The sequence below is a fragment of the Nannobrachium achirus genome, assembly GCF_963921795.1.
Source record: "Nannobrachium achirus genome assembly, chromosome: 14".
NCBI classification, from domain to species: Eukaryota; Metazoa; Chordata; class Actinopteri; order Myctophiformes; family Myctophidae; genus Nannobrachium; species Nannobrachium achirus.
This window is the reverse complement of record NC_137821.1, coordinates 20,577,701-20,592,869: the sequence shown is the minus strand read 5'-3', so window position 1 is coordinate 20,592,869 and position 15,169 is coordinate 20,577,701. Positions and strand designations below refer to the sequence as shown.

The 15,169-nt window shown below is 42.2% G+C and overlaps 1 protein-coding gene across 1 annotated transcript in view; it reads left to right on the top strand.

Moving 5' to 3' along the window:
• Nucleotides 1-1,817: 1,817 nt before the first annotated feature.
• Nucleotides 1,818-15,169, top strand: part of tec (tec protein tyrosine kinase) — a 29,230-nt gene continuing 15,878 nt past the window's right edge. The window contains exons 1-2 of the mRNA XM_080741836.1: nucleotides 1,818-1,971; nucleotides 12,681-12,877. Coding sequence (XP_080597962.1) covers nucleotides 12,740-12,877 — 138 coding nt within the window. The 5' untranslated portion in view covers nucleotides 1,818-1,971; nucleotides 12,681-12,739. The remainder of the gene's footprint in view (nucleotides 1,972-12,680; nucleotides 12,878-15,169) is intronic.

Genomic DNA, 15,169 nt, shown 5'->3' with positions numbered 1-15,169 from the left:
CTCAGAATGTATTCATCTGAATTTAGGCTGGTTACTAACGTTATACTTAAAGTGTGTAATATTGAAAATAGGTGTCTCCATCTTACCACTAGGGTGGTTGTCTATCAGAAGAACAACAATAAAAGATTGTACAAAGCTCACAACGCATTGTGATGTGACATGTTGTGAGATATTTAATGTATACCGAAAACAGGAGGGGGACAGTATAGAGTTAGACTATAGAGCCCTGACTAAAGTAAATATTGAGTTTATACACAAGTTTCCAATGTCCCATCGTGCATTGCGCAAAAGGTGTGCGGCATTTCCGGCGTCGCAGCCGAGTGTGATCTACAAGCTCACTGCGGTTGCATCTGCGATGCGACGTGAGCTTGTATGTCTGCTGTTACCTGCATGTGTCCCACACATAATTCTACAGTAAATTCTAACGGAAACAGGTGGATAAAAGATGTGCATATCATCTTTCAAGAAATAAGCCATTCATCATGAAAAAACTAAACAAAAAACAAAACATGATTAGCAACTATTCAAATAAACTCCTGGTGAATAAAACACAATCTGCCAAAACTAATGTTTAATGTATTACTAGGCAATGTATATGTATTGTTTTATGTAGGTTTGAAGGCTCAGAAGATGAAATATGCACACAGGATGTGATGTACGTACTGGGCCCTGGGTATATAACACTCTTCTCTGTGAAATATGCCCACCCCCCCCCCCCCCACACACACACACACACACACACACACACACAAAGCTGTATGCAAGCAGCAACCAACATACCTAAATATAGATGCCTTTACACGCATGCTGCTTACACGTTTTGTCAGCAAATGCACCTGCAAGTGAAGAGCAAGAAAACAATAGAGAGAGAGAGAGAGAGAGAGAGAGAGAGAGAGAGAGAGAGAGAGAGAGAGAGAGAGAGAGAATTAAGGCGGGACCAAGAAGTTAACTTATACAAAAGTAGCCTATGTTTTTATATACCAACCCCAGGAGCATACAAAATACATTCTACAGTCAAATCCTCAGCTCACAGTAAAAAAGGATCAATTAATACTGAGGATTTCACTGTGTGTATGTCTATGTATACAATTATGTGCTGTTACTCTCTTTTTTGAATTGATGTCTACTAAAAACAACATGTAGCTTAACTGTAATACAATAAATCATAGCTATGTATACAATTACTTCACACCACTTTTATTTGGAGCAACACAGCCTCTAGGGGTCGCTACCAGCTGTAACATGTAAACAAACATGATATCACATCAGTAAGAATAGCAGCATTAGTGATTCTAATAGCCCTTGCTATTTTCTGTTTATGCTTAGGCTATATCATATTCAATCAACGTATTTTATAATTTGGTGTTTCTTAATAGCTACTGTTATTCGGTGACACCTTACTTCCCTTTGCAAAATATGCCTGCCTGGCAATAAAAAAATATATATACCGATTCTGAATCTGAACTAGACAAAGATAAACACAATAAATAATTACAATTTGTTTTATGTAAATTTGGACCACACAATTGGCTGTGGCTGCAGCTCTGGTTGTCTGATTGCCACACAGCACACCAAGTAAAGTAACACACACACAAATCCAACACTTCCTTATAAATTGGACTTATAACCTTAACCCCGGCCAAGTGAGCACACGCGCGCGCGCACACGCACGATTCTTCACTTCCTTATGGTCGTTGTTTTGGGTGGCCTCGCATCTCTTCTCTCTCTCTCTCTCTCTCTCTCTCTCTAGACAAATAAACTCCCCGCTGTGCTGCGGTCTGTCTATACTTCCTTATATTCTTTCAATCACTTCATTTTCCACTCTATTGTTCTACAGTCTCTTAAACTGTCACTAGAGTTTACTGTCAGTCAGTCTATTCCGTTCTACTGTTTCCTGACTTCACCGTTCCCACATTCCAGACGACATGACACGCTGCGTGTGTCTCAGGGGACAACGACGAATGGCAGAAGGTAAGCAAACCGTCACTTTTAGCCTATGTGACGTTTATAGCCATTGGCTACAGTCTGGCAGGGACACGTACAGATCGTGTGCAATGCATGTACCTAGCTAGACTTATGGAGGTTATAGGTTAGTTAGGTCTACACACCATGAGAAAGGTTTACCTTCAAGATCGACGTGCGTGCATGACACACACACACACACACACACACACAAGGTAGACTTTACCATTGGTGAACCTGAGTCTGGACTCACACAGCTGCGTGCAGTGTTACCAGATGGGAAATGTTGAATTATCGTACCGGAGGCTCAGAATTATCGTATTTGACATGAAACTATCGTACACGGCCAAAAAAGAGAAATCACTCACGTAAAAACGTAATTTCACCAAAAAATGCGTCTTTAGTGTAAGAAAAGACCTCGTTTTAGACTCCTGCGTGACAAAAACGCATCAGATATGCTGTGTGGAGGCAGGCAACTTCTTGGAGCTTACACAAATAAAAGCCTGAAACTGGTCTGGAAAGAAGCAACCAGTGTTTTTAATGCCTCCAAGTACAGATCTAGGGTCAGATTGACTGATTTCCAGGCTTATTTTGAGAAGCCAAACCAGATCCCAGATCAGCAGCCAGGGAAAATAGTGAATTCACGCTCTTTTTGATGATATGCCGAAATTATCGTACATTTGGGCATTTTTGGAATTATTGATCGTACATCGTACAGGGGGTCAAATTATCGTACAAATACGATAATTATCGTACGTCTGGCAACACTGGCTGCGTGAAACATCTTCTCCGTATCGCCTGAGTATGGCCACTGGGGGCGCTGTACTAATGCATTGTCAATGGAAGGTTGTTTGGTTTTTTGTCGTTGCCGTGTCTCTAGCTCAACCGCAGCCTGTCTTTTGGCCAAGAGACACGGCAACGACAAAACACCAAACAACCGAACCATTGACAATGCATTAGTACGGCGCTCCCAGTGGCCATTCTCAGGCGATACGGAGAAGATGTTTCACGCAAATGTCTGTACAGCGCCTAAGGCTGGACTCACACATATGCGTGAAACATCTTCTCCGTGTCGTCTGAGTATGGCCACTGGGGGCCCTGTACTAATGCATTGTCAATGGAAGGTTGTTTGGTTTTTTGTCGTTGCCGTGTCTCTAGCTCAACCGCAGCCTGTCTTTTGGCCAAGAGACACGGCAACGACAAAAGTCACAAAACACCAAACAACCTTCCATTGACAATGCATTAGTACGGCGCTCCCAGTGGCCATTCTCAGGCGATACGGAGAAGATGTTTCACGCAAATGTCTGTACAGCGCCTAAGGCTGGACTCACACATATGCGTGAAACATCTTCTCCGTGTCGTCTGAGAATGGCCACTGGGGGCGCCGTACTAATGCATTGTCAATGGAAGGTTTTGTTTTTTTGTCGTTGCCGTGCCTCTAGCTCAACCGCAGCCTGTCTTTTGGCCAAGAGACACGGCAACGACAAAACACCAAACAACCTTCCATTGACAATGCATTAGTACAGCGTTCCCAGTGGCCATTCTCATACGATAAGGAGAAGATGTTTCACGCATATGTCTGTGGCGCGCCTAAGAGATTGAGGGGTGAGTTTGTTGTTGAAGAAGACGTGCGCGCCACGCTCCGTGCGTGTTGTGCCCATGGCGTTTTCCCCGTTGTGTATAATTTGTCCCAGCCAGGGACGTGCAGAGAATGTTAGAGAGGCAGGGTCTGAAATTTCTTAAAGGGCCTTTTGGTGGAAATATCGAAAAAAGAAGACCTCAAGTTCACAAGGAGGTCGGCTATTTTCGGTATGTGATACCACACTGAACTAAGCTTGCTTAATCAAGTCAATACTGGAGACAATGCTGCATTCAAATTCAGGAGAGTTTGGACAAAGGCAATTCTCTTGAATGCTGCCTTCAGTATGGCCTGGAAAGGGGGCATTTGCAACTAAAAACTGCATTCATGGTCTGAAGAGGACACCTTTTACAGACTGATAAAAGGGCACATGCATGGTCCCAGCCACTGCAACCAGCTCTCAGAGGGACAGCCACTCAGCCAGTGTTGTAGCTTATCAAATAATGTGAAAAGAAAATATATTTTATGTTAAATGACTGCTGGAACAAAATAGTGTTCAGTCCATATTAAAGCGTGTGCATTCTGGAATAGAGGGTATGCGAGTGATATCATCATACCCCAGAAGTTATGCGGGAACCCCTACTGACTGTACTGAGTGGCAAAAAAACTACTTTCTGGCCTTGACAGCCCATACATCCAAACAGAAAGTCCTATTTGATTGCATAAAATGACGTTAAACGAAGTTAAACTAACTTTGCCATTCACTTTGCCACTCGATTTGCCATTCACTTTATGTATGCACATACCCTCTATCATGGCAACGTTTTGCAGCTTGTAATCCAGTCAGGGTTGCCAACATTGGACTGTCAGAATCCAGAAGATTTGCGGGGTCTGGGCTGGGAGGGGAGGGGAGTCCTCCCCCAAAAATATTTTAACACAGAGTAGATCTGTGTCCTGTTGAATTTTGCGTGTTTGATACTTTTATCAGCTTGCTTTACTAGCATGGAAAATGATGGGTACAATTTAAGCAATTAAAACGCAAAAAGTAGCCTAAGCTTACAGAAATTGATTTCTAGACTGAAGCAATGCAATGTAAGACCCATTTTTAATAAAAAACAGTCATGACTTACATGAATCTCTCTGTATGATTGCATGCACTGTCCCCACCCAACAAGCGGGGGTCTGGGGGTCCTTCCCCACACACTTTGTAACATAGTAGATGTATTTTCCAATGTTCTGGTGAATTTGGGGAGTTTGAATTGATACCAAATCCAGGAGAAATTCATGAGAAATGACAAATCAGGAGCACCGCAGGAGATGGGGTCGAAATTCAGGAGGGTTGGAAATCCTCTGAATCCAGTTTTGGGGGAATTTCTCACTTGAACTGAGTCAGTGGGTCCCTTACACATGAAAAATCACAGAGGTGCTTGTCTGCCATAGTGCCACGAATGGCGCAATGGCCAAATCAAATTGAAATATGTCTGCCATCGGCTATGATGAAAATCCAGCTCTGGTCCATGATAGCGTTAGAATGAGTTCTCCATAACGCTATGTCAGTAATGATGATCCGGTTTCTTGTCCCCGTGCCCACGCGTGCGTGTCTTGTCCCCGTGGCCGCGCATGCGCAGTACGGGCAATCGGGCATATCAGACAGACATCAGACATTTGGTCGCTTATATAGTGACTAGAAGCTCGGCCGCCAGAAATATAATATGAGTCACAAGGTGAAACCACAATGCCACATCCTTTTTTTCAGATACTCATTGTAATTATCTCAATTGTTAGTTCACTTCCTCTATGTAGAACTCATCGAGGATTTCATCTGAATGGTGCTAGCTGTTACCTTGACGTAAGGCTGTGTATCATAGTTATTTTTAGCCTGGTGACAGAATCAGACTGTATTGTCACATCACAGGTTCACAGGTGTAAAACGGTGGGGGAAATTAGTAATCGGTAATGAGAAGGTCACCGGTTCGCCTCCAGGCCCCGGTTTGTGTCGAACTTGTCGAAGTGTCCCTGAGAAAGACACTTACCCCTAACTGTTCCCATCTGTGCGTTCATCATAGCCATCTGAGCAGCTAACAGCTGGGTGAAGATAAAACTGAATAGGCTTTATGCACAGCAGCCATATTTGGAAAGAAATTGGTCCCCTCCCTTACTTCCTTCACAAGTGTTACCAATGACACTAATGAAGGTCAAACAGTGCATGCTGTTGGAGTCTATTAATTCCGGGGGCATGCCCCTATATGGGCATATACTGATCAGGGACGCGTGATTGGAAATGACACCCGAGCTCCAGGGAAACCCCGCCCACCGAAGCTTTTGATTGGCTGAAGTGGAGCTAGGGAGCGCTCCATTGTAGTCGCTTGGACAGGGCGTTTATCGTGGGCTTGCCCAGGCCTTACGGCCTGGGCATAAATATAACGATTGCATTCACCACGGCTTCGTAACTCGCGCGGCCGGCGCTGGCCTGCGCGCCGCTTGCAGTGTCGTGGACAATCGAGCGGCTCCGCCTGGAGCTCGGGTGTCATTTCCAATAACGCATCAGGGACATCAGGGACCAAAAATGGACAAGGACTGACAGATACAGCCATCTCCATACATGGGTATAAAAGGGACAAGAACTGACTGATACAGAGATCTCCATATATGGGCAGCATGCATATATACTGAATGACATCAGGGATATCCATATATTGGGCAAATTACGTCATATAGTAGTTTGGACAGAGCCGAACCGAACCTAAATTCGCCTCTAAAAGTGGAGTATGAATCGGCCCATAGGGTTAGGTTTAGGCATAGTTTTACTGAAGTTAAGGTTACACTGTAAAATAATTCGCTGTAAATTTACAGTAAATTACTGGATACTAATTGCATTACTTTCACAGTAATTTTCACAGTAAATATTGAGCAGTAAATTACTGTAATTTCACAGCTGTGAAATTTTAGTAATTTACTGTGATTTAGCAGTATGTATTGCAGTTATTTACTGTAATATTACAGTAGTTGCTTGTATTTTTACACTATTACTGTGAATGTAATGCAGCTCAGTAGACAGTAATTTACTGTAAATTTACAGTAAATTGTATCTAATACAGTAAACTATTGTACATTTGAATTTATAGGCCCATTCCCACTGGACCAGATAACAGATAAAAAAAGCTCTTTCTCCAGATATTTTTCCATTCAAGTGGATGGTAGATACAGATAAAAAATATCTGCCACCAATATTTATTTTATCTGTGACAGATATTCTTTATCTGTATCTATCATCCACTTTGAATGAAAAAATATCTGAATAAAGAGATTTTTTTATCTGTTATCTGGCTCAGTGGGAATGGACCTTAACTGTGATTTTACCATACATACACAAACATGCTAAAAGAAAAAAAGAAAGGAAAAACAACTTCATTCATTTAAACTTTTTATTGTACAATTCCAATACAAAGTGCAACATTTCAAATGGACAAAGAAGAACCACACATGAAGCCTTTTACTCAGTAGAAGTGTTAAGTCTACAAACACTCCTGGAGTTTGGTCTGGTGTCTGGAGGCCAGTTTGAAAACTGGTTGTCATAGACTTTAGTTATTTAGGAGGCTGCAACACTGTTTTCCTGTGAAACTCCAGGAGTGATTTTGTGGACTAAAAAACTTCACCTGACTTTGTATCAGCATGGTGGTGAGTAGATACAACATTTTCACTTTTGGGTGAACTGTTCCTTTAACTGCAAAATAACTCATCTACTCACCCTCATGCCAGTTGGAACAGAGGTGAAATTTGTCCATATAACACAAATGGAGGTTGCCTTCACAACTTGGGGAGAAATGGTGACTGGTTCTCTCTGGCAACCCTCCTGTGTGTTATATGAACACACTTCAGCAGGCACGAAGTATGTGAAGTAGGCTACACCTCAACTTTGCACTCAGTCACATAAGTCCTGAAGGTATAAGGCAACACAGCAGTGGTAAGAACATAGCAACCTAATGATTACAGTATGCACCTTGCTAACATGCAGGCCGAGACAGAAGAGGCGAGCATTGCTGAATGAAGTGACAGGGCATCAGCAAAGAATATTGGCAATTTTACATATCCAGATAAGAATAATGGCTGGTGGAGTTGGAGTTGGACAAACAAGAGTAGGGCATCTGAAACACGTATGAGTGTGTCTCATATTCGAGTCCTGAATACCATCGACCATTCAAAGTCCACAAGTTTTCTCAAATGCGTATGAGTGTGTCTCATATTGGAGTCCTGAATACCATCATCGACCATTCAAAGTCCACAAGTTGTCTCAAAAGTGTGCTCACGTGTGGGTTGATACGCCACGCTTCTTCGATTTGGAGCCTCTCTCAGGGTTAATGCCCATGAAGCACCTGTAAACAATAAGACAAGACAACAACTTTTACTTTCACATAAACATATATTGCATCGTTTATACAAGGCACATGCAGCAGTTCCCCTTTCCCTTAAGTAAACCCTACACCAGGGTTCCCAAACTTTTTTGTCTCAGGGTACCCCATAAATATCTTTTTAATCCGAAGCACCCCTACATTATAATTTTCACTCCCAGCACCTTATATTTATAGCATATCATCGTTGTCGGGTGGAAACCTTTTATGTCCAAAACCGTTAGTTTTGTATTTATCATCCATAAAATGTACTAAACTAGTGAAAAGGGATTAGGTTGAGAGGAAAACGTTGAGATAATAGCCATTTTGGTTAGAACTGACTGAAAATAACTGTACTTCAAGTTTAAATGATACAAAATATTTGTCCAAATAAATACATTTCAAATATTATCAAATGATCTCGCGGCACCCCAGGGTGCCGCGTCACCCACTTTGAAAACCCCTGCCTTACACCACAGAAAGAAAGTAGTACTGAGAGTAAGTAACATTCAAGTATCAATGTTGCAAGCAATCCAGTACAATGCTTCAGTACAATTTCAGTGTTACAATACCTCCAATCCAGAGTACACACACCATCCTCAGGAGCAGATTGAAGTTGTAGTAGATCGCGAAAACCACAGCTATCCAATAATGATCCCATCGTGTTGTCCCATCACACTTGCTCTTCAATGGACAGCATCCAGGCCATAGACTTCATTAAATCACCTGAAAAGAGATACCCATTATGTGATATTGTAGAGGTGAAATGCTAATTGAACAAGAGTAGAATTTCAATGATCAGCAACATCACAAACTGTAACACAACTCACTTTATTTTGATCTACCTTGGACAATCAAGCAGGGGGTGCTTGGTAATTTCTCCGTCATCTGCACATCAGTGGCTGTGGCACACAGCTATAAAATAAATAAGACAAGACAACAACCACCTCAATGATTGACCATGCCCAAGAGATCTCAAGCTGACACCAAACTCTCTCCAGGACCTCTAAAACCTTATCTAGAACCTCAATCAATCTGTCAATCACATTAGATCTACTTTGTATTATTCTATGCCAAATTCTATTAGCAATGTTAAATTCAGTATAATACACTTTCAGTAGCCTATAAGTATAATACCTTTGGAGGTATTATACACTTGGCACTTGTACTCCAGAGTACAAGTGCCATCCTCAGGAAGGATACTGCAGATTGAAGTTGCAGTAGCCATCACGTGGTCCCATCTTATTCTTCAATGGACAGCATCCTTCATTATATCACCTGAACAGAGATACCCATCGTGTGATATTGTTAAGAGGTGAAATGCTAAATGCATTCCACAATACACACACACACACACACACACACACACACACACACACACACACACACACACAATTTATTTATGCCCACAGAGTGGCTTATCACTCTGTGGCATGTACTGTTTTGGTACAGTTTAAAAGAAATGAAATCTTTCCAAAATGTTCAGTTTATTTTACTTTAATATTATTTGATGAAGATAATATAAAAAATAAAATCTCTATTCAGACACATTCCAGTATTTTTCTGACTTACATTATTTTCTAGGTATGCTTACATTATGATATTAAGGGGGAAAAAATCACCCTATGTCACCCTAATGACCATAATGTCTCACATGTGGAGGAAAGGGGAGGGGCGACTGGGCGAGGAGATTCCATCAAAGTCAAAACAAAGTTTTAATGTAGGCAATTAAATATATACATTTAATCCATGCATAAAGATTTAAGGACATTATACTTATGACGGGATTTTTGACGGAAATTAAGCTCCTACTGCAGTGGACACCACAGGTAGGCTAATGATCAATCATTAATCTGATGGTGTCACCCTTCGAATATAGACCATCTACAGCAGTGGTTCTCAAAACTTGTAGTTCCACAAACACCAATTTAACACTTATCAGCCAGTGGACGTCCATTTGAAAAGATATACGCCAGGGACCCCCATAAGAGAAGATTTTGAAGGCTCTGTAGTGATTCCATTTTAATTTCAAGGACCCCCAGGACATATGTAATGGTATTTCTATCTCTGAGATGATATATGTTAATTTAACTCTCAGAATGTACAAATGGAACAAAATGGACCTGTTATCATTTAGCCAGGGACCCCCTGGAACTCCCTGAAGGACTCCTGCGGGGTCCCGTACCCCACTTTGAAAACCAATGATCTACACAGGCTCCCATTTGTCGTGACGCTTGGCTTGTGGATCGGTTGCTTTTACAACAGCAACTTTTAGCCACACTGGAGCATAAAACCTCCCCCGGTGCAAATATTATCATTGATATAGTTGAGAAGAACCAAATGGACCCGGCATAAGGATACGTACAACTTACACAAGGATTGTCTGTGGTTCTCAAAGTAGTGTCCGGTCATTATCGCGTCCGAGTGATGGAGTTCCAGATGGTCCACAGCTAAATGATAGATATAGGAACCAAATGGACCCGTGTGGGTCTGTAACTCGTGCGTCGCGGGGAGTTCTTCCACGCGCGTCGGCCGTATTGAACCGGGCAGGGAACGTTCCCTACCGCGGTCCGCTAGCTAGTAAGCAGCCGACATGATATAAATAAGCCCCGCTGACGTGCAGCCTATCGGCGGCAGAAACCACACAAGCACACTGGTGAAACGGCTTGGCGTACACACCGAGCGACGCGCGCCACTATGAGCTTGTATATCTGCTATTTAGTTAAGCGGTTTGTGAGGGAAAGACACATTTAACTCGACAGTTTAAATGTGTGTTTCCCTCACACACCGCTTTAACTAATAGCAGATATACAAGCTCATAGTGGTGCGCGTCGCTCGGTGTGTACGCTAAGCCGGTTCACCGGTGTGTTTGGGTGGTTTCTGCCCCTCGACAGGCTCACGTCAGCGGGGAAGCAGTGCTGCTTCAGAGCCAGCAGCACACATACTTTGCTGGAGCAAGACTGAACCACAGGCGAAAGCACAACTAGTTGTCATTAAGGTGGAGGTAGCCTGGGCTGGCTTCCAATTTCGGGCTTTTGATCCGGTCGGGAGCGGAAGAGCTCCTACGTTTTTCTGTAGTCCAAAACGGACTACACTTTGGCCGGAAACAACGACCGGAAACAGTTTTAACCCGTACTTGCGCATGCGCTAACTACTTGCGCATGCGCTAAACTGGGTTGAAACTGTTTCCGGTCGTTGTTTCCGGCCAAAGTGTAGTCCGTTTTGGACTACAGAAAAACGTAGGAGCTCTTCCGCTCCCTACCGGATCAAACGGCCCGTTTAGTAAACGAAGACCAGGCTTTCTCTGAGGGGAAAGCCTGGTGAGGCGAGGTTAAGGTGGAGGGGGTAAAAAAAAGAGCGTGACTTACCTTATCAGAGCAATGTTATGAACTTCACATGACTTCTGAAAGTTCCTTTGAATTGAAATTGACTTCATAATTTCATAATTCCATCTTCACCATCAGTTCACTGCTTTCCCTCTCACAATGGATATCAATTTGAAATGTAATCCCACAATGCAGCACAGTACAAGTAATTTGTTGTGATATCACAGTAACATTCTGAACACAATATGTTATTGTGAGATATATTGTAAAGTGTTGTGTAATCCTGATAACAATTTAGAGTACAGTCATTTGTTGTGTTATCACAGATGATGGTGTGATTACACAGTAATATTCAGAATACAGTATTATATTGTGAAATAATAATGTAAAGTATTGTGAGATCCTGGTAATATTTAACAGTGTAGGTTTAGGCATAGTCTTACTGAGGTTTGGGTTAGGACGTTGGAACAACGCTACGCACCCGGACAAACAGACAAAGCCAATTGTAGGAGTGGTTAGCACTGCCCAAATCGGAATTCATTTCCCAGAGGATTCCTCATGACTTGCGTCACGGCAACCAACTTACAATTTCCCAGAATTGTATCTTTATAGTTACTAGAGGTTTGTGCCCGCTTTTCCCGTTTTATAGTAAGTGAAACCTGACCAATCACTCATAGTCTGGTCAAAGTGTCATGTGAAGCTCATCAATCCACCAATCCTCAAGCTTATCGGACACATGCCCGTTTATGTCCATCTATGCCCATCTGGCATATTCTATGCTACGGGCATAAGATGGCCCCTCTCATGGCCCTTATATACTGTATGCCTCAATATTATGACATCACCCGCTACCTTTATATCAGGTTGCACTTATTGATGGTTTTTATGGTGATGACATCATCACCCGATTGATGACGTCACTCTGTGTTCTTTCAAGGGTTTTCCCATTGGATGACGTCACTGTGTTTTTCTCAAGGGTTTTCCCATGATGTCAGCGCAGACACACACGCACGCACACACACAGATGTAGATTTTTCCCTAATTTATAGATAGAGAGATAGAAGATTATTGGACCCAATCACCACAAGCCACAAAATTTTCATTCTGGCACTAAAATTTCACAGAGGCAAATCTACTTTATTATCAACCCTTTTCTGTTCCAGCAGAAAGTAAACATAGGACGTTCGTTTGTGATATCTGCCATCAAGACGACGCCCACTTAGGAGACCATTTTGTAGGAAATTTGTGTACCATTTTCGTCCGCACGATCCGTCCGTAACTCGCTCCGCGCTTGGTGTTGTGGCTTGCTTGCCTGGTCTGCTGAGTGGGGGCCCGGGTTTGTCTCCCGTTTGGAGGAGAACTTACACCCACTCAAGTTTGCAAAACGTTACAGAATTTTCACCTTTGACCTCTCCTCTCCTCCAGTCTAGCTGAGTGCTGAGGCAGTACGTGGCCAATGGGCTGTGTGCGTGGGCGGGCCGAGGATGAGCGTGGAGCTGCTATTGGAGGAGACGCTGATTAAGCGATCACAGCAGAAGAGGAGGACCTCTCCCCTGAACTACAAGGAACGACTGTTCATCCTGACTTCACACTCACTGAGCTACTATGAAGAGAGAGGAGAGGTACACACATGCACGCACGCATGTACGCACACTCGCACACACACACACCTGGGCCATGCTGGCTTGTGGTGGACATTTATGCCACGGACATACACAAATGAGAAGACAATAATACAGTATAATACCAGAAACATAAAGAGCTAGCCCTGAATGGCCAATGTCTCTAACTCTGAGTGTTCAAATGAAACCAAATTTGGTTTCATTTGTACACACTCGGTGTTATGATGGTCCTTGCAAATAAAACATTTGAGAACCAGTAGTACTTGTGGACTCCTAATATGCCATGGTGTCATAGTAGTAGTGTCATAATAACATATTCTGAATAAAACCAGGAGACTTGACATTCGGTATTTGGTCTTATGTTCAAAATAAGAACATTATAATTATAACTGCGTGTAAAAAAGAAAATCTAAAATTTGCCACGGACAAGACCAAGTTTTTGCCACAGACATATTTGTCAGTGTATGGACATGTTGATGACCCCTGAGACACACACACACACTAAGCTACTATGAAGAACGACAAGACGACAAACATACACTACAATAGGAAACAGCATTTCCTGATAAGGAAATTCTAGCATCAAACCACAGAAACAACAGAAAGCTGTTGAAAGACCACTGGGCTTTCAACTACTGGGCTCCCAGCTAGGGCTGTCACGATATGACATTTTACATGACGATTAATTGTCACACAAATAATTGCGATTAACGATTTAATTGTGTTTTTGTCGTTGACAATTACATAGACTTTTAGGCTTTGAAGTTGCACATGGCAGATATGACACATAACCTAAATATGCAAAGAAATAACTGACACATTTGACAACTTACTACTTAAAAAATAACATTGATAGTGGAAATAGCTGATCTACAAGCTCACAACGCGTCGCGATGCGTTGTGAGCTTGTAGATCTGCTATTTCCACTATTTCTGAAAATGTTTGAAAATGTGTGAACATTTTTCAACATTCACGATTATGACGATTATGAAAAATAATCGCGATTATGTCAAATAATTGCGATTAGACGATTATGTAATAATTGTGACAGCCCTACGTCCCAGCAGGAGACTGTGGTTGTACTGGTCAGCTCCCACTACAACAGTATGGGGCTTTTAAGCCATGACATCATTTTGTAGTCAGACCTCCAAGCAGATTTATTGTCAATATCTGTCCCTCGCTATTTCAACAGATCCGAGACAAAAATAACGACTAAAGTATAATTCTACCACTTTACTTTCAACAACAAAGAGAAGAAAAATTGGTAAATAGTAAAAATAGTGAAAAGATTCGCTTTTTTGGGGGCCAAAAGTTCTCCTCTGCCTACAAAATGATGTCAGACTTAACAGCCCCAGCAGTGGGTGTGGTTTTCTGGTGCCACAAAAAAAGGCCATTAATTTTTCCCATAGACAAAAATATGTTAAGCCTATAATCAAGCCATCCAGGATCCTGGTGAATCACGAGCATACAACCTGTGATTCTGTGTAAATAAATATTTGAATATTTAATTATATGATATACTACACTTAAAAAATTCTCAATCTGCATTGGCTTAGAGTGGGGGATTCGGCCGACGCATCATGTCCCCGTGCGTTTCGCGTGCGCGATCCGTTCACGTAACTGTCGGCTCAAATAATCCACGTGTGACTCAAGAGTAGTCATGTGCATTTTCGCTCGCATAGCCCGCAGCACTCCTGCTATGCGAGCAATAATAGCGATTTTCGGATAAAAATCATTTATTTCGTTTTTAATGACCCAGTACGGTAAAAGACGGCGCGGCTGAGACTCCTTGCTCAGATGTCCGGTATATTCCGGTTTTAATATTAAGGGTCTCCCCGTGGCTTGGAAAGGGTTAACTCATACCCTGCCAAAAAAGACATTTCTATAATAAAAACGTCTTTAAAACGTCTTTTTCACTATGGACCTCCCTGCCAGACGTCTTCTGAACGTCTTTTTTTTTTTAAATAATAAAAAAAAAAAAAAAAAAAAATTGAAATTTTTATTTAAAAAAAAAAAAAAATTGGACCTCCAACAGTGTACTAGGCATGATCGCGATCGCGAAATTGCATGTTTAACCCCCATACCAACCCCATCTTTCAAACATGGCAGCCATGTTTGTTTACATTTGAAGAAAACATAAGGGCTCCTTTCTCCTGAATGCCTGAACGGATTTCCAAGCGGATTTTTTTGTTTGAAAGCTGTGAAAAGCATGCACATGCATAGTGCATGATCTGTGCACGAATGTGTGCACCAGCGTGCACACTATTTTTTTAACCCTTTGTTGGCGAACCG